A 20,094-nucleotide genomic window follows, 5' to 3' on the forward strand; every position below is an offset into this window, starting at 1 on the left:
TCAGTTCAATAGAAGGTTGCTTTATTGTTTTTTAATGTACTTTGTAAAATTAGTCTTGAACACAAATAATGTGCTATGGCACCAAAAATATTCGTTAGTTTTTAATACTGAATATTGTACTCAATTACATTCAATAGAATAATACATCACTTAAGTCTCGATATGTTAGCAGGGACGGTTTAATTTAATACTACATTAAGTAATGCTTAAATGGAATGTGATTTGGAATTATACTGACATAATATAAATGCCTGTGATAAGTACAATAAGTAGTTTAGGACTATACATTTAAGACATTTCACATTCAAAGACATTTTTTTTTTAAATTAATTTCGACACTGCAAATCAGTTCACATTCTATGCCTCATTTATAACAAATAAACGTAAGAGTATATGGAGGGGGCGGCACCACAGAGTGGTGTAATGCCTATCTCATGATATCAAGTTACCGATTTCAAATTCTAATCTAAAGTTCGTACCCATCTGGAAAATTACTCCATATCACTAAAGCAAATTAACTATGTTTTATTTCGAGTGATCAGGTCAGACCATAATAATATAGCAACATTTCTATTACATGTCAACAGTTAGTAATAGTAATTTAGTCCCCCATTACTAAACTATATTCATAATATCGAAATTGTTTCTAATACAAGATATAGATTCTTTCATTCAAAATTATTGACATAATAACTTGTGAAGCTTTCGACCAGTACAATCGATATTCGTTTTCTATATACAATTTGTTACTTCTATCAACGCTAATCAAGCATCAGTAAATTAGAAGTTTTGTAACATGAGTAATTTATAATAAATAAAAATTTGCAAGTCTTTCTGTTCGGTAAATTTAACTAAGTTGCTAAGAATAAAAGCATTATTCTGATTTGATCGTTGTGATGACACAGCAATTATTATTTAGCTAAAGTTTGAAGTAAACTCAACATGTATATTGCAAGGAAAAATTTCATAGCTACGCGACGGGCAAACAATTCCTATTTCTTGAGCCATCTGTTTAAGTTGGTAAATCAACTTTTGATTGCTTATCATTTACGGACTCAAATGTAAAAGAGATCGCTGGACGTATCCACAGGGGATTCGCGGTTTTTTGAAAACCCTGTGATGTTTTCATATCTAAACTTCTACAGTGTCTAAAGACCAGGGTATACAACCAAGGCTCTACCTCAGGTTCATTCGGATCTTTTTCTTCTTTATCTTCGATCTCTTCTTCTTTAATTTCTACAGACTTCTGGGATTTAGCACTACCTTTTCTAGTAAAAGGTTCAATGGCAGTTTCAGTACTAGTAACGGGAGCACTTTCGATAGTCGTGGTTGTTAGAGCAGGGGTTTCAGCTGTGGATGTACTAGGCACCGTTTCTGAAGCCTCTGTTTGAGGCGCAATTTCGGTCTTAGGAGTGACTTGCTTCTCTCTCTCTCGCAGAACGTGACTCTGTCTTCTGGCAAAACGTTGGCTAGGCCGCCTTTCAAATTGTACAGTACGGCGTGCACGATTCTGTTGAGTAGTCTGATATTCCGTTTTTCCGGAATATTGGAAGCGTGATCCCATTCTAAAGAAGTTCTGCCGCGCTGATGGTCCTTTGACTGGGGCGCGTAAACGAAAGAATGTGTGATACTGGACGGCACATTTCCACAAATGCTTACAAGCTTTTTCATTATGAAGCCGAAATACAAATGTGTGTTCCTGTTCTCGTCCCTGGTCATCATCCTCAACAACCACCAATGTTAGTTTTTTCTTTTTAAAATTTAATTTAGTTATTTTGGGCCAAAAGAAAAGACCTATTTTTTGTGGCCCCTCAAAAACAAGTATCCCAGTGGGAGTGAGGCCCAAGTGGTATTCACAGCCATCTTTTCCCAATACTATATGCATATCAACACCATACATCTCAAGCCATTTGACTTTATTAAGATAACTGACTTCAGCCTGAGCAGGAGTGAGTCCCTTGCACTTTTTGTACTCATCTAAAATTTCTATTTCCATTTCTTCAGACTGATTCGGTACAAAACGAAATTCAGATACAGTTGCTGGTGTGTGTATAGTTTCATCATAATCTCCCAACTCAGACTGCAAAGCTAGTGCAGATAGCTCAACAGCAGTTGAATGAGGACATTCCAGTTTGCTTTCAAGGACATCTTTCTTTAGTTGCAAGAAAAACTGGTACCTCGTTAATTCTTCTCTTAAATTATTTGGTTCGGAAGAGTAAAATTTAACTTTAAGTCTCAAAGTATAGGGAGGTCCAATTTTAACCTGCTTTTTAATTGTTTTAGTTGGATCCAGCCAATGTTGAACATTATTAGTATCTGTAAATTGTAGTCCAAAGTAATCCTTTTCGATTAAGTCCAAGGAATAAAATACCTGTTCATATAAATCGGCAGCACTAGCTTTTTTGGTTAGATTTATTGTTAAATCAGTATCATCAAGTAACATTACCTTGCATTGAATTAAGTTTTTGTTTGTTGCATTTTTTTGACTCTGTTTCTTTCGAGTCTGGCTGGATGATCTCCCTTTTCTACTGAGGAATCTTAACATCTTTATTTGATGTACCTGCAACAATTATTTAAATAAACACTTTTCAAATTATTGAATGGTGCACATTTAAAAAGTAGGATGTTTATATTCTTTTATTTTTCAACAGGTGTTGGGTTTACTTTATGTATGGCCTAGTCTATAATCTTTCTGGTTAGTGTAAACTGTAAATGAATACAAAATGCACTATATTGTAATATTGTATCATTAATCATAATATGAAAACAGATGTGTTACTATCAACTATAGCTCAATAACACTCATAGGTTAAACATAATTATAGACACACTGATCAATTATTGTGTCAGGGTCTTTTGCATCTGGGGCTTCTTAAAAGTACTTCTGTTGGCAAACAAATTAATTAATTCTAAATCTGACGATTATTACAAACATAATAATCGTCCCATCCTCAAATAAGCCTATTTATTTATGTTAACAATGTAATTATACCATCAAGTTTTTTATCAATTATTGATACATATTTGATTAAAAATTTATCATTTCGATGTTACAAACAAATAGTGTTCTCTTGTACAAAAGTTTTCTGTTGTAGTCATAAAACAAATTTAACACATCTAAAGTAGTACCTGTTTTATTTTTCATTTTAGAATTAACATCACTGAGAATTTCAACCTTATATTTTTAAAATAAAAAATGTAGATGACACAATTTTCTGAATTTTACTTGAATTTCATTTTTTTTAAATTAATAAGTGAACATTAAGAAAATCATTAAAATATTCTGCCATAGAATCAAATCAAATTTTATAAAATCATTATGATATATATGTACATGTTGTTTGAGACACTTAATTTACCTAGTTATAATTTAATTAAAATTTTTATATAATATTCTAGCTAAGCTGTCCATTTAGACTTACTGTTAAGAATTATGTGACATCTATTTGAGATAATTAAGCATTTTCAATCAATGATGAGCTCATTAAAGCATTCGTTCGTCCTATGAAATATGAACAATGATTGATTAATAAATAATTCTAGAAATATGGTGATTTCGTAACGTCGTAACCAATTACTACAAAAAATAGGACATGAAGAGATCAAGAGACGCCTTATTTAAAAACTGTATGAATGATTTATAAAAGTGTACTTACCAAAATTATGCTATAATTTATTTAACACAGTCACATCGATAATACCTAGGTAATTCGTCATCACAGTCCGCGAATTCAAGCAGTCATCGTTTCTCACGCTACACCAATATGAAATCATACACTTATGGAATCATTTCACTGTTTACTTAAATATAAAACATTTCATTTGAATGTTACTTTTGTAAAACAATATTTAATACTTTTAAGTTTTGAAGTGTAAACTTATAGTAGGCACTAGGCAGCAGTAGGTAAGTATATACTTCACAGAAGCACAGATGACAGAGGTACATAATAGAACTACAGACTAAAAACGGTGTCACGTTAATTTAAACCATAGAGTAAAAAATGTAATACTTCTCAAAGCTTTCCGAAGTTTCCCTTTCCCTAAAGTGTCTCCTGTGATTACACATATTTCAAAAAATAAATATATATATATATATATTTTTTTTAAATTATGCAATTGTAATTATTTATTTAGTTTTTATACTCTAAAGTTTAAAGATTTGTAAAAAGGGTTTTTTTTAAGTAATACCTAGCAAACGGGCAGGAGGCTCATCAGAAGATAAGTGATACCGCCGCCCAGCACTCACATTGCCAGAAGGCTCGAAAGTGCGTTGCCGGCCAATCAATATTAATAAAACTAGTTATCAATATTAAAATAACAATTTTCCATCCATATTTCAAAATGCGAGATGAAAAAGATAGTAATTCAATATTATTTTGAAAATTATTTTCTTCCAAAATGACAAAAACCATTATGCAACTGGTTTGGCAGATTATTTTTTAAACATAACCATTTTCTTAGCTCTCCACAATGCATAACCACTAGGTAGGTAATACATTTGGATATACTATATTAAAAAAACAGACACAGAAAGAAAATAGCATGTTAGCATTATCTGTGGATATTAAATTTCTTTGAAATTTACTTTTTTTTTTTTTTTTTTTTTTTATATTATGGCAACAGCTTGAAATTTACTTTTTGGCATCTTTGTAGTTTGATGACAGTTTCAGTGTGACCAGATTTAGTAGATTTCTACTTTTTTGGTAGATTTTGAGGTACTGTCAACAGAATTTAGTATGTAAAAATTATTTGGTATATTTTAGTAGAATTCACGCTTTTCAGGTATTCTAGTACTTTTTTTTGGCATATCGAATAAAAGCGAGGTATTCCTCTTTCATCGATTGGATTATAACTATTTAATGTTCATTCTTTTCGTTACCATTCGTGCCGTGAGCATAGAGTGTGATGTGGGAATTCCTTTATTGAGAATTTATATAATCGAGTTTAAAATGAAACATAAATATACACAAGGATATCGCAATGAATAGGAGCAAGATCCCTTATTTAAAGTTGGTTATGTAAATCTACAAAATTTTACGTTATTTTTCAAAGTGATCAGACCCTTATTCATAAAATTGAAACAGACATACAAAACATGATGAGTTCCATTTTGAATTGCTTTATGAAGATAAATTATATAAAAACTACTCCGCTTCAGTCAACAGATCTGACAGAAGTATGTTCAAGTTAATGGACTGAAAATTGCTTTATGACAATGTTACCCAACATAAAGACGAAAAATCTTTACTTTAAGTATCATTTTATACATTTTTTAGAATTTAATTTAAAAAAAACTTGGTTTCTTTTAAATTAAATTCTTATTTTTATTATTCTATCGTTTTGTCAAGAAAACATTCATGTTTTACGTTGTAACACAACAGTAAAAAAATATAATAGATTTTCTCGTTCCTTTCGGTAGAATTCAGTAGTTTTTAACCTCCACAAGCAGTAGATTCGTCAATTAAAATCTGGTCACACTGGACAGTTTCCAGTTTTCTTAAATGTGATAATTATCGTCGTCATCGATTTATAAATTTAAAAACTATCCGGCCAAGTGTGGTATATATTTGTTACTAAGGTAATTAACGTATGGTTGTTGATAATATTACCTTAAGTGAACATAATTGTACTTAATTTTCCATAAAGTAAGGTTAGGACATACCGTTTATGTAGTTAATAAGACATCATGTCAATGTAATTATTGGTACTATTTTATTGTATTATAACATTAAACATAGTTTTGTATGTCTATGCCTTCAGATGCCAGTTGCTGATGAAATTCAATCGTCTTGGGCGGATGAGGTTGAAATAGACCAAGGTGCTCTTCCTCCGCCTTCGGAAGTTGTTGAAAATGGACTTAAAATTGTTACAGAATACAAGTACGATAACGATAATAAAAAAGTTAAAATCGTCCGTACATACAAAATAGAAAAACGTGTTGTATCTAAGGTAAGTTTAGTTTTAAAACACAATGTTGAGGATATCATTATTTTGAGTTTGTAGAATAATATTATATTAAAAAGATAGACAAGATGAGATGTTTACTTAAAAATCGCTTGAATTATATTTTCAGAGTATTGCTAAACGTAAAACGTGGAGTAAATTTGGTGATTCTGCTGAAGACAAACCTGGACCAAACCCTGCCACTACCAATGTTGCTGAAGATGTATTCATGCAGTTTATTAGTAGCAAAGAAGAAGCACAGCGTCCTGATGACAGTGACTTGGATGGATTAAAGGTAACAATTGGAATAAATTATTTATTATTACATTAGTTTGCTGAACCATTAATTTAACTGAGTATGAAAGCCTCTAATGAAAAGCCTGAGAAAATATACAAATACTGTGCTTGCTTGCTGTGTTTAATTTTTTTCATCCATACAGTTGCATATTGCTTGATTAAAATGCAACACATTTACTTAAAAAAAAATTAAATGAAATAATAATGTAAAAAAATTTTTTCAGCCCCAAACAAGCAGTGTCATTTTCAAATGTCGTACCTGTCAAGGAGAGCATTGGACTTCAAGCTGTCCCTTTAAGCACACCCAACTTGCTCAGACTAAAGCTAACGAAGCTGCCAAAGCAGCAGGTATGTATTGTATAAATTATTATATCCTACTGTACATTTATTATGAATTGATTTAAAAAGTAAACAAGATTTTAAACCAGAGACAAGGAGAAGATATGGAAGTGATCTATATAAAAATATAGAATTAATGAAATGGTGAGTTGTGAAGATCTAATCTAGTCTAATTTCCCACAGTGACCAAATGGCTAGAGAAATGAATTTTTATTCTTTAGTTATATCAAGTACATACTCAGGGTAATCTTTTACATAAGGGGGTGTCCATAAATTACGTGAGATATTTTTTAAATTTTCTGTACCTTAAGTTAAAAACTTATAAACTTCTCTATTATGCCAGCTGCTTTCTCTTTTTATTGACTCTACACTTTGATTTAATTGTATAAAAAACTCATCTATAAAGTTTTTTCTAAGCTGGAATATGTTTTTTTCTTCAATGCCGAAAAATATATTTCTCGGTCAAGCAATTTATTCTAGTAAATAGTCTACTTTCTTGTTTCTTCACCATCTCTGCTAAATCTTTATTTTTCGATTCAAGTATGTTAAATTTTTCACTAGTATGTAAAATGATTTATTCATATATGTTACTTGTTCTGTCATGTTTCTGTGTATCGAATTCTGTTTGAATATTATGTAACGCAATTGTAATTTCTTTCATCTTTCTTCTTCTCTGTGAAATTATGTTAATACTCCAGGAGGATAACTTTATAATTTACAAAATTAAGTTTAATTAAATATTACAATACATTATACTAAAATTTCTGACTAAGTATATTCATGGAAGGATAATAATGAATTTTTTTATTTATGCTTGCAGAAGCTAAAGCAGCTTCATCTACAAACAAATATGTGGCACCTAACATGCGTGAAGGAGCAAGCCGTGGACCAGGTCGTGAACCTCCTGGTGCAAGGCGAGGTGATGATGTTGCTGCTATTCGTATATCCAACCTTAGCAACTTTGCTGTTGAAGCTGATCTTGATGACCTTGTCAAAGGATTTGGACCAGTGCACAAACTATACTTGGCGAAAGAGAAGGTATTATATTTATTACACTTCATGATTCATAAAATTGTATTCAGTGTATTAAGTTTTGCTATACTGAATTGAGATACCTAGTAAATTTGTTCAAAAACACAACTCTTTGTATGTGAAATTGTTCCTAATTATTAAATTTTGTTACAGAGTACTGGGTTATGCAAAGGATTTGCATATGTTCATTTCAAATTCAAGGCTGATGCCGCAAAGGCTATCCAAACTCTTAATGGACATGGTTATGATCACTTGATTTTAAATGTTGAATGGTCCAAACCACCACAAAACAATTAGACAAACATTTCATGTATTTTTGTAATCTTCAAAATATAATTGAGTTACTTGATACTTTTTGTTATTTTTCCTTTTTAGATATTTTGTATATGGAATCATGTTTTGCACTTTCAAAAATCACTACACTGCAATGATTAGTCATTATTTTATCAGATAATTTTTTTACCAATTTTCAAAATTGAGAAATGCATGTAGAGCTACTTAGCCAAAAAAATATAAAAACTTAAAATTCTCTGGTATATCTCGTTTGTAGTAGTTATTTATGAAATTGGGCTTTTAAAATGTAAATGAAACAATGTCAGCAGAAATAACAGTATAATTAACAATTGCACAAGACTAGATACAAATTGAATATTACATTACACTTACAGATAGAAGAAAAAACCGTGCTTAAGCATAAGAGGAGATAATCAGAAAGCTACATACCACTATTCATTTACACAATACACCAATGCAGCATTTATATATATAACTTATAGTCTCCAACAAAAAAAATATAAAATATTAAACAGGTCTTTTACTAAGTATAATTGATTGATGCAGAAGATATACTTTACATTGAAACAGTAGGGAAACAAAACTTGTTTTGTTTGTAATAAAAATTGCATTATCTGAAATATTTTATATAACTTATTACCTTAAAGATCAATATCATATTTCTCATCATCACTATTTGGACTGTATGTTTCATCAGGTAACCGAATCTCTCCACAAAACATGAGTTCTATATATTGGAAATAGTCAACTGCTATATTGGTGAGCATTGCTCCTGTTGACACACCAACAATAGTACCAATAACAGGTCTTTGGCCAATAGAACTTCTTAGAATTGCCCATAGAAATATTGATCCTAGTGGCCAAAGACAACCACCTAAAAACGCCCAAGAAAACCGTCTAGCTGGTGCTGCAGCAGCTACATGAGGTCTAGACCAGAGCCAAAGCCCAGCTCCACCACCCGCTGACAAGAATAGGATGTCTGTGATATCTCGACGAGGAAATAATCTAAAAAAAAATTAATTATGTTCAAATTACAAACCTTGTAACAATAACAAATTATATTTCTGCATGCAACTCAGAGATCTATACCTATTGTAACAAAGATTATTTATTCTAATAATAAACAGCACAAATATAAGAGTCTTTCCTTCAACTTCGGATTTATTCCCTTTGGAGAAGAGACTCTTGAGCCGTGGGGTTCAAGTGCACAGATGCTTATTAAAGATTTAAGTTGGCGCCTAGTAGATAGTACCGGTAAGTAACCCTAGAGCTGGCACTTTCCTGGCTCAACGAATAAGTATCGCAATACAGCGGCGAATTGCTGCCAGCGTTAAAGGTACACAGCCACAGGAACCACACTTTTTCAAATTTGTTTTGATTTTCTTTTTAGTTATTACTTTGTAGGTTAAGAAAATTGTAAATACTGTATACTTTATTGTAGATAAAACAAACTTTTTCTAGTTCAAAACAGTGAACTTGGACTGACCCCAAAAATAATTATAAACATGTATTACTCAATAGCATTTTCTACTTGATTATCTAAAAAACCACAGTACCTGACCATTAGATGTGGGTTCATAACACTCACTGACAATGTTGTGTAACTAACAAGCCCTTGCATGGGTATATAATAATAAAGTACATTATCTCTTGTTAATGGAGGTACTCTTACATTATTAAGAGATTTATTAACAATGTCAACAGTTTTATTAACCGTTACAGGTAGTTCATTTAATTTTCTCATTAAGTTACGATAGACTCTTTCAAAGATGTCCATGTTTAAACTGCAAGAACGTAGCTCGTCAGTCTAATTCGAACTGTAATGTAAGGTTAAATACTTTATTTGAAAACTTGGCAACGTTAATGATTTAGTTATGACGAATCACGATGCTTTATTATTTATATGTTGTTTGCACTGAATGATCATTGCACTAGGTGGTTCATAACTAATGTTAGCACAATTCAAGTAAATCTTAGAATGTTTCTTTTTTGTGTTGTCTAATTTTTTTATGAGAATTAAGGCATACTATTACTATGATATGAGTTGTGATTCAATCTTGTACTTTAAAAGGAAGGATAATTGAGAAGTTAGTTGCGTTAATCGAAAGTCGAAACAACTCTAATAACGAATTAAAAGTTGTTAAATTGATCTAAAAATTTAATTTTTTGTATAGATAGTATGAATATTTGAACTATGCAGTAGTTACACTACAATCTACATAAGCATCTCTAATAAGTCTGTGGTCCGTGGTCGTCCATACTCGCTCATAGACTACATCTTATTCCTCTATACTTATAAGTAGGAGTTCTTTACGAATAGTAAAGTCGTAAAAAAATAATCTCATCAATTTGTTTTTAGAAATAGGTAGTTAGATAAGAATTTAAACTTTAGTTAAGGTTTTCAGATTATATAAACCTAAACTTGACAATTATTTATAAAAATAATAAAGTTAAGTACTTAAAGGTTTAGTAATAGATTATTAATAACATAATATGTCGAAGACAACTAGAAAGATGACTAGAAAATGAATTATAAACTAATCACTAGACAAGCAACCAAATACGTATATCAGATACGCGATTATCAGATATTATATACGTTAGTATCTCTACTTGGTCTATACTTTGTGATTATTATAGCCTATGCATTAATTGAAACTTGAAATACAGAATACAGATTATAGACAATAATAAAACAAATATATTGAAAATACTATTATTATTTATTAACGTATTTTTATTATGTTCATCAACGGCTCATATAGATCATTTACAAAATCAATAAAAACTTTACTATGTTTTACAAAGCACAAGAAATATACAGGAATTAAAAGATATTCAAATGCTTTAATCCTTGGTATTGAGACTTCATGTGATGATACTGGTTGTGCTATAGTAGATTCTGAAGGTACACTTTTATCAGAATCACTGCACTGTCAAAGTTTAATACATTTAAGGAATGGTGGTATAATACCAGATGTGGCACAAGATCTCCATAGAAGGTTTATAGAACCAACTGTTGAGGAAACATTAAAAAAAGCTGAATTATCTATGAATGACATAACTGCTTTAGCTGTTACACTTCAACCTGGATTACCACTAAGTCTAGCAATTGGTATGAAATATGCCAAACATTTATCTAGAAAGTTTAATAAGCCACTGATACCCATTCATCATATGGAAGCTCATGCCTTAGTTGCTAGAATGCAGCAAAGTATAACATTTCCATATCTTACACTTCTTATATCTGGTGGACATTGCTTATTAGCATTAGTTCAAGGTGTAAACAAGTTTAAATTACTAGGTGAAAGTATAGATTCTGCTCCGGGAGAAGTGTTTGATAAGGTAGCAAGAAAGATGAAACTAAGAAATGTGTCTGAATATTCCCAAATGTCTGGTGGTCAAGCTATAGAAACAGCTGCCTCTAAAGCAACAAATCCTCACATTTTTAAATTACCTTTGCCAATGGCTGATTATAAAGATTGCAACTTTAGTTTTAATGGCCTTAAAACAGGAACATTTTTACATCTGCATAAAAAAGAGAAAGAACACAATATTGAGGCTGATGAATTGATACCAGAAGTAAATGATTTGTGTGCGGCTTTACTCATGGCTGTGACCAGACACCTGATCCATAGAACTCAGAGAGCCATGGAGTTTTGCAAAACAAGAGAACTACTTTCTGAGCATGAGGGAAAGTTGGTAGTGTCTGGAGGTGTGGCATGTAATAATTTCATTTTTAAAAATCTTACAATTTTGTGTGACGATATGGGATATAAAATTTTTAGGCCACCACCTAAGTTATGTACAGACAATGGTGTAATGATAGCTTGGAATGGGCTTGAAAAATGGCGAGAAGGTCTAGACATTGTTAGAGATTTAAGTAGCCTAGATATAAAAGCAGTTAGTCCTTTAGGAGAAAACTTCATCCCAAATGTGAAGGAAGCTAAAATACCAATGAAGTTGTTAAAAATAAAAAATTAATTGTTTAAGTGTTTTATTGAATCTGGATAAATTCAGTATCTTCATTTTTCAATGAATAATAGAGCAAATATTTAGAAATATCAAAAAATAGTTTGAAATATCAAATTGAAATTTCTCTTTTTTGGTTTTTGTGTTACTAAATAACTATATGTGAACATTTCTACATCAACACTGAACACTGTCTCAAGCTAGTCTGAGTTATTCAATTCAGGTATCAGCGATTTTGTTGAATAAAATAACGATATACATTATACAATGCTCGAAGTTATAAGACCAGATATAAAAATTTACATTGGTACAAACAGGTAAAAAGTTTAGATGAATACATTTGTCTTGCATTGTTTTTCATGCTAAAGTATGTGCATCTCATTTCATATCATAAGCAGAGGGTGTCCGATTTCAGTATATTTTCTGCTTTCTTGGCTTGCGTAGTGTTTTAAGATAAAATGCTTTATAATATAAAACAAACGAAAACATTTCAATTTATTCCGCTTTTTCGTAACGGTACTCCGCGACGTCCATGTACAAATACAAAACTTAGTATAAAAGACATTCCGGGACCAAAAATATTCCCCGTTATTGGCAGCCTTTACAAGTACTGGCCCATTATAGGTAAGTTTATTACAATACTAAAACACATCCATTATTCAGCATTTAAGTTATAAAAAAATAAAACATTATCGACAACAGATTGATTTTATAAGTACATATGTAATTAGCCACATACCTATACGATTCAATTCATTTTAATTACCTATAAGGAAATTATTAAAAATAAATTAAGTATTGCGTTCTCTTATTGGCATATAATTAACGTATAACGCAATTACCTAAAAATAATTAATGTATTAATTTATATTTTTGGAGAGAAAAAATCTGATTCGTTGCTATGCGATGAGACTGAACTGTGATTCTCGTATGGCCAAATCAAATATTTAGATAAACTACCATTATTTTACATCTTTATATTACGAGATGAAAACTGATTCAACATGACTTAAAATTTTAGTTAATAGTAACCGCCACAGCACAAATCAAGAATGATATACATACTTAAAGAGTTTAAGTTGCGTTTTAAATAAATTTCGTCCTAGGTGATTATAATGCTGATACATTGGACAAAAATGCCTGGCTGAACTGGCGCCGTTACGGGGGCCTTGTGAGGGAGTATCCGATTGTAAACTTACTCCATATTTATGAACCAGAACTAATGGAGATAATATTCCGGCAAAACGATCGCTATCCAGCCCGAAGGAGCCATATAGCCATGTTACATTATCGTCTTGGCAAACCTAAAGTTTACAATTCAGGCGGTCTCCTTTCCACGTAAGTTACGATATAATTAGTTCTGCACGTAACTTAGATTTTGCGTCATAGAGGAAAGTTTGCACATGCACTTTTGGTAGGAAAAAAACTGAATCTGACCAACGTCTAACTGGCCAATTTATTGGCCGCGAAATTTTGTAGAATTCTGTTTCTGTATAAATCTTGTGTTTAAAAGAATAACTCTACAAACTATAATAGGACAGAGCTTTGTAAAGGATCGTTACACTTTGATTTTGTGTATTCAAGAACTAACGATATACTTAGTAAATAAACTTAACAATATAAAAAAAACTACAACCATTAGTCACGGCTTTATTTTTCTGTGTCGGTTGACATTTTTTTAATTTGCCTAACACATGCCGCCGACTTTTGGGTCTAAGGTTTCCTCACGAAGTTTTTCGCGTACGAGTATGTGTTAAATACGCAAATAGAAAAGTTCATTGGTGTACAACCGTGATTCGAAAGAAGACTTCGGGGTCATGGTCAAAAGTCAAAATGTACACTTATGAACGTCAAAAAAAAAAGAAATGAAATGCTTCTAACTTTAAATTTAGTGCTCGTTCTCAAATCAAGGGCGTAGAACGGAAGAGAAGAACTGGCAATAAACTCTCCGCCACTATTTTTTTAATCGCCATTTTTTTTACCCAACGTTTGTAAGGAGCTGCAAACATTACACCATGTTCCACATGACATCTTAAGTAATTAATAATAACAACATAAATTAAAAACAGAGACTTGTCCTCTATCAGCAGGAGGCACGGTGAAATAGGAGCACGCACTTACATTCTCGTGGGAACAACACGCAATGGTCATAGCCACTAGACCAACACTGCTCGCGCCAGAATACCTAATAAACATTGTATCTTGTAACTATTCATATTAAATATTGTTTAATACTCTTTCAGCAATGGCCCGGAATGGTGGCGTTTACGGAGTGCCTTTCAAAAAAACTTTTCTGGTCCACAAAATGCGAAAAAATACGTAAAAATTACAGATAAGGTGGTCACGGAATTTATACAATGGATAAAAGATAATAATCGTACATCGGTTTCGGACTTCCTACCGTATTTAAATCGTCTAAATCTTGAAGGTACCTGGAACTTTTAAAATATTTAAATTACTGGTTTTGATTCGTTTTCCACGTTTACATTAATTGATATCATAACATAATATCATTCCGTGGATGACACAATTATAAGTTAGTACTGCACAATCATAACTTACTACTTTATATTAATTATCTGTTGAATTTCGTCGCTACTTCCAATAGCCATCCCTTTTTTATTTTATGACTCCCTTAACTTTGTGACCCCCGATCGTTAATCACCGTTACAGATATTCAAAAGTAGGAGTTCGAGTATACAAGCGCAATTGATAGGAAAAATATCGTAGTTAGCGAAAGGCTGATTGAGAAGATTTATTTAATTTTTTAGCAAACCAGCGAAATATATAAAAAAATAGAAAATAATATTTTCGTTAAAAAGAATTAAAAAAAAAACTAGTAGATTTTAATATGTGTGTTTGTAAGTACGTATGTAAGTGTGTGCGTATATGAGAGACTAAAATATGTGACTTAATATGTTATTCCTGAGGCCTTTGTTTTATTAAAAACGTCAATATGAGAAAAATCAATGAAATTGGGCACAAATTGTAGTTATGGGAGTGTTACGAGAATAGTTTTTTTTTTAATATCACTCGAAACATTACATTATGGTAAATCTATATACTTGTATAAATAAATTGTTGTTCGTTTGTCTCGCTAAAACGACAATGGCTGGACCGATTTGGCTAATTTTGATCTTGAATTAAAGTAACATAAACAAGCATAAATAATTTAATTTTCCAATACAATTCAGTTTTATCTTCAAAACTGCTCCGAAACAGCTGGACCGACTTTGATGATAATGTAATAAATTCGTTTAAATTTGTTAAAGTGACAGAACATTTTCAATTTGCGGTATTTTATTTGTAAATTTAAATATCTTTAAATTAATTTACAGTTATTGGCGCGGTGGCGTTCAATGAGCGTTTTAACAGTTTTTCTGCGCCCGAGCAGTCACCTCATTCCCGTACTAGTAAAATAATAGCTGCCGCATTTGGTTCGAATTCAGGAATAATGAAGCTCGATAAAGGAGTTTTGTGGAAACTTTTCAAAACACCTCTATATAGGAAATTGGCTAAATCGCAGGAATATTTAGAAAAGTACGTATATTATCCCTGTGAGTTTTGAGTTTACATACTTATCACTCGTTTCTATGTGTTAAAATCAGGTTAGTTGAGTTATCTGCTTATTTTTTCAAAACTTTGTGAATGCAAATAATATTATAATAAGAAAAAAAACTTTATTATACGTAATAAAGAAGGTTGTTTACTATAAAAAAGAAAGTAGACTAGCCCCCACACTAGGATTACCTGTGTCGTGGGCAGCCAGTTTTTCGGCTGAAAAGAAAAAGCGTAACAGTTCTTAAAAGTCCGGCAACGCACTCGCAACCCACTGTCATTGAGAGTGTCCGGTCCACTTAACATCACATGAGCCTCCTGTCCGTTTTCCCCTTGTTCTAAATAAAAAAATTGTCACAATATTTTTTAACGTAACACTAAAAATTTAAAATTTAACTATTGTTGCACATGAAGAATACTTTTTGAGCATTGGACAGGTTGAGAAGATATAATGAAAGTAGGTATAAAGTTTTGAATCGTTAGTGAAAATTCTGTTTGTAAGAATGTGGTTACAGATGAAAGGGAAAATGCGTTTGGTGAAAAAGTACATTTTTTTTATATAGAGAGTAGGTCTAGTAGTTTGGTCAGCCTTGTGCGCCTATCCGTTTTTGGGTTTGCATGTTGGTTGTCTGACGATATTTGCTCTCACAATTTCCTTCATACAGAGAAATCATCAGGGACCATCAGGTGACATGACCTCCAGCTTAATTATTTTAAACTGTATTTTAGAGTATCGATGGATATTTTATTGGAGAAATTAAATTTCTACGAAATTCCAAAACCGGAAGTTGACTCATCACTCCTAGATCATTGCGTACAACAGGATGGCCTCGATATGAAAGACATCGTTGGTATGATGGTGGACATATTAATGGCTGGCGTGGATACTGTAAGTAATTATTTACCAAAAGTTCTATGGATTTGTATAAAATGTTAAATTTCTAAATCAAGTTCAATTAATCGATTTTAATATTTTTTAACAGCGGTTTTTCTTACAATTTGTACCCTTATACATTTCAATAAAAAGAGAAATTATTAAAATTAAAAATTTCGTCAAAAATAACTTTATAGTTAAGTTTTTTTAATAGAACAGAGGGCAAATGGGCAGAAGGCTCTCCTGATGTTAAGTGATACCGCCGCCCATGGACACACAAGTAGAGAGAGAGTAGAGATCAATGCATCGATACCTTTATAGAAAATACCATCAAGCTTATGGTCTATATTAAAATATTTAGTTCCAAAGAGATTTTTATGCCGTTTTACCAAATAAATGATAGTTATAGATTCATAATAAATAATCCACTGAAGTCATTAAAGACACAGATTCCATCTTTCGTCATTGAGACATGTCGGTTTACTTACAATGTTTTCAACGTACTTGAAAGTCCATTCGCGCACAGCCGGGGGTCGCACGCTAAATTATAGAAGGCATTTGCTCATATTATGAAGACAAAGATGCATTATTATTTTCTTTAGCTTGTTATAATGGTCTTGTCTTAAAACACATAATTGTATTACTAGTGCTGCACTAGTATATAATACAAGTTTTAAGCATCTTATAAAACCTAACCACAACTAAGTGCTAAAGAAAACTTTTGTTACTGCTCTTACAATTATTATATTTGTTTAAGTTATGCACATTTAAATTTAAATATTATTTTCCAGACATCCTATACAACAAGCTTCGCCTTATACCATTTAGCGCGAAACCCCGATTGCCAGGAAAAATTATACAAAGAAGCCACAACCCTTCTACCGAATGAGAATTCCGATATTTCTTCATCTGTACTCACGAAGGCTGTGTATTTGAAAAGTTGTGTAAAAGAAAGTTTGCGTCTAAATCCCGTATCTATTGGTGTGGGACGTGTTCTACAAAATGATGTAGATTTGAAAGGATATACTATTCCTGCTGGGGTGAGGTTTTTTCTTTTAATTGTTCATATGTGATATCCAGCCTTCGATACAGTTATAAACGACAGCTACCAGTCACAAGAAAAAGAAAATCTAATATATAAAATTCTCGTGCCACAATGTTCGTTCCCGTATTCCTTCGAATCGGCTCGGCTGATTCTTATGAAATTTTTATGCATATTCAGTAAGTCTGAAAATCGGTTACTATCTATCTTTCAAACCTCTAAGTGATAAGGGGTGTCCACCCCAAAAAAAATTTGTTTCTATATTTTTATGTGTATCATAAAAATACATACAACCCTTAATTTTTACCCCTCTACGATCAACCCCTATTTTATATTATGGTAGATAGTTATTTTTGTTGAATTAAATTTTTTTTTACTAGAAATAGTACATATACATAGCATAACAACGTTGGCCCGGTCATCCAGTAAATAATACAATTATTTTAGACGGTGGTTGTAACTCAAAATATGGTAGCATCACGACTACCACAATACGTCAAAAACCCTCTGTCATACAAACCGGAGCGGTGGCTCCGTGGTTCGCCTCACTATGAAGAAATACATCCGTTTTTGAGTCTGCCTTTCGGTTTCGGACCTCGGTCATGCATCGCTAAACACTTGGCTGAGCAGAATATGTGTATAACTATATTAAGGGTACGTATTTTATTAGGTTATTAATGTTATTTATTGTTGAAAACTTATAAAAAAAACTTATTCATAATTTATTACATTGTACAATTAGATAATTAATATTGTAATATGTTAGTTATGATATTGGTTGCTCAAGGGCACGTAGATCTATTGTAAATTTATTTAATATAAACTGCCCCCCGCGAACTTAGTTTCGCCTTAATATTTTTTTACTTAGGCTACATTTTCTGTAGGTTATGGAACATTTTCATTTCATTCACAGTTCGTTTTTTTCGGACAAAAACCAAGTTTTCAAATTTTTTCTCTATAAAAACCTTCCTCAGTGTTCAAGGAATAAATAAAAAAAAATACTCGAATTGTTCCAGTCGAGTTTCGCGCTTACCAACATATTTCCTGATTATTTTTTTGTACAGATAGATTTATTCAATAACTTTAGTAACTGTTAACTACTAGTAAACTCTGAGTACGGCTATTAGGTTGTTTTATTTTGATTTGAAAAGTAATTAAAAAGGCAGTCAGAAAAAGGTTTACGATCATTGATCAAATATTTATTTATTTCAGTTAATCCGCACATACAAAATCAACTGGTTGGGTGGAGAGCTCGGAGTTAAAACGCTTTTAATTAATAAACCAGATAAACCTATTTCACTGAAATTCACACCACGTCTTGAACTTTAAATGAATAAAACTAATAAGATTGAACTTTCCTGTTTTATTTACAATTGTAATATGTATATTAATACCATGCAGTCATTGCTGTAGCGACATCTCCAACATGTGGCTACAATAAGTGATACAATTATATTTATGTATATGTATGTATTCGTCCAAATGCTCAGACAAATATTTATATATCTGGACATCTTCGGTCCCGCCTATGACGGATGACGGATGACGAACACACCTATCCTCTACAATCTATGTGAATTGTACATTTACGATTCAGAGGAAGAAAGAATTTGGATTTCAAAAGGCGGCTACTCAGACGATAATCAATAAAGGATTAGTGAAAGGGACATATTATAGCCTTAATATTTTGCTATTTGTATAGATATTTCTCATTTTGCCTTTTAAAGGGCTGTTGGTTTTAAATTTAATGCTCATTTGTCCAAAAAATTATCTTATTTTATAGTTCAGTTATAGTAAAGTATTTGTAACAAGTCGACTGGGGATTTGAAGTCCATTATAAAATATAAATATTAGCTTTAGACAAATAATACATACTACGTATTACGTTAATCAATCTTTTTATACAAAATAAACACCAATAGAAAGATACACATTTATTAAGCAGCAGAAAAAAACTGACATTTTATTTTTTATTTATTTATTACAGAAATACATCCATTACATACATATTATTATATACATATTCCAACTAACCCTTCATAGGCAAATCTTATATACCTAAAGAGAGATTAGGTCATTCTAAATCTAGATTATGTATAGCTGGACTCCATATCAGCTTATGATGGTACCTACCGATATTTAAATTAATATATGTAGTACTAGTCTTACGCATTGTCTATAGATACGGAATATATCCTCCATCAGGCATTTGACCATAAGTTTCACGCATGAGCAATTCTTCCATTGTATTAACTTGTGGTCTACACATGGTTCCACATATCCTTCGATGATTCCTTTTCCCTTGTGATCTTTGGGGTTTTATATAAGGCACTGATCTTTGCTTTTGTTCGTTGCCTTGCGCGTTTTGTAAGTACGGTTGAAAGAATTGATATAGAATTGGTAATAACTCACGAACATTCAGTGAACCTTTTAATACTGGTAACGGTTCTGCGTGTCCCAATATGACTTGTGTATCTTCACCCATTTTGGCTATTGGAATTATTTCTGCACTCGGCTGTCTTTGAACGGGCTCGGACTTTGGATTTTCTAACGGAGGTACTGGTACGTTGGGGTACTTTAATTCTTTTTTGAGATCCGCTTCTACATATGTTGTTAGCGGTTCCATTGGTATTGTTTCTTTGTAATTCGGCGAGTTAAAATGATGTTTTTGGTATTTAGGTCCAAGATCGAAGTTTGGTTTGAAGAAGAAATTGTTTCCATATTGGGTGAAGCTCATGTATGG

General features: G+C 31.8%; 5 protein-coding genes across 7 annotated transcripts; 3 read left to right on the forward strand and 2 right to left on the reverse strand.

Moving 5' to 3' along the window:
• On the reverse strand, positions 1-3,909 carry LOC125055972 (band 4.1-like protein 5). 2 transcript variants are annotated; one of them, XM_047658766.1, is made up of 2 exons: positions 3,702-3,909; positions 1-2,560 (listed from the first exon to the last, which is right to left on the reverse strand). In XM_047658766.1, exon 2 carries the CDS (start codon positions 2,543-2,545, stop codon positions 1,013-1,015), a length of 1,533 nt encoding a protein of 510 aa, XP_047514722.1. In that variant the 5' UTR covers positions 2,546-2,560; positions 3,702-3,909; the 3' UTR covers positions 1-1,012. The 2 variants fall into 2 exon arrangements, with proteins under 2 accessions (XP_047514722.1, XP_047514721.1); XM_047658765.1 differs by having other exon boundaries at positions 3,657-3,908.
• A 1,576-nt stretch (positions 3,910-5,485) lies between these two features.
• On the forward strand, positions 5,486-7,962 carry LOC125055828 (eukaryotic translation initiation factor 3 subunit G). Of its 2 annotated transcripts, none has more exons than XM_047658457.1 (6): positions 5,486-5,578; positions 5,761-5,949; positions 6,074-6,238; positions 6,465-6,588; positions 7,400-7,617; positions 7,765-7,962. In XM_047658457.1, exons 2-6 carry the CDS (start codon positions 5,761-5,763, stop codon positions 7,906-7,908), a joined length of 840 nt encoding a protein of 279 aa, XP_047514413.1. In that variant the 5' UTR covers positions 5,486-5,578; the 3' UTR covers positions 7,909-7,962. The 2 variants fall into 2 exon arrangements, with proteins under 2 accessions (XP_047514413.1, XP_047514414.1); XM_047658458.1 differs by having other exon boundaries at positions 5,507-5,650.
• Positions 7,963-8,209: 247 nt separating this feature from the next.
• LOC125055829 lies at positions 8,210-10,117 on the reverse strand. The gene is made up of 2 exons (XM_047658459.1): positions 9,462-10,117; positions 8,210-8,910 (listed from the first exon to the last, which is right to left on the reverse strand). The coding sequence occupies exons 1-2, from the start codon at positions 9,680-9,682 to the stop codon at positions 8,547-8,549; spliced, it is 585 nt and encodes a 194-aa protein (XP_047514415.1). The 5' UTR covers positions 9,683-10,117; the 3' UTR covers positions 8,210-8,546.
• Positions 10,118-10,570: 453 nt separating this feature from the next.
• LOC125055827 (probable tRNA N6-adenosine threonylcarbamoyltransferase, mitochondrial) lies at positions 10,571-11,894 on the forward strand. Its single transcript, XM_047658456.1, has one exon. It carries the CDS (start codon positions 10,648-10,650, stop codon positions 11,887-11,889), a length of 1,242 nt encoding a protein of 413 aa, XP_047514412.1. The 5' UTR covers positions 10,571-10,647; the 3' UTR covers positions 11,890-11,894.
• Positions 11,895-11,907: 13 nt separating this feature from the next.
• LOC125055826 (cytochrome P450 302a1, mitochondrial) lies at positions 11,908-18,704 on the forward strand. Its single transcript, XM_047658454.1, has 8 exons — positions 11,908-12,501; positions 12,984-13,215; positions 14,121-14,305; positions 15,216-15,417; positions 16,165-16,324; positions 17,101-17,349; positions 17,799-18,005; positions 18,564-18,704. The coding sequence occupies exons 1-8, from the start codon at positions 12,336-12,338 to the stop codon at positions 18,678-18,680; spliced, it is 1,518 nt and encodes a 505-aa protein (XP_047514410.1). The 5' UTR covers positions 11,908-12,335; the 3' UTR covers positions 18,681-18,704.
• Positions 18,705-20,094: the final 1,390 nt, after the last annotated feature.

This window comes from Pieris napi, chromosome 14, assembly GCF_905475465.1.
Source record: "Pieris napi chromosome 14, ilPieNapi1.2, whole genome shotgun sequence".
NCBI lineage: Eukaryota > Metazoa > Arthropoda > Insecta > Lepidoptera > Pieridae > Pieris > Pieris napi.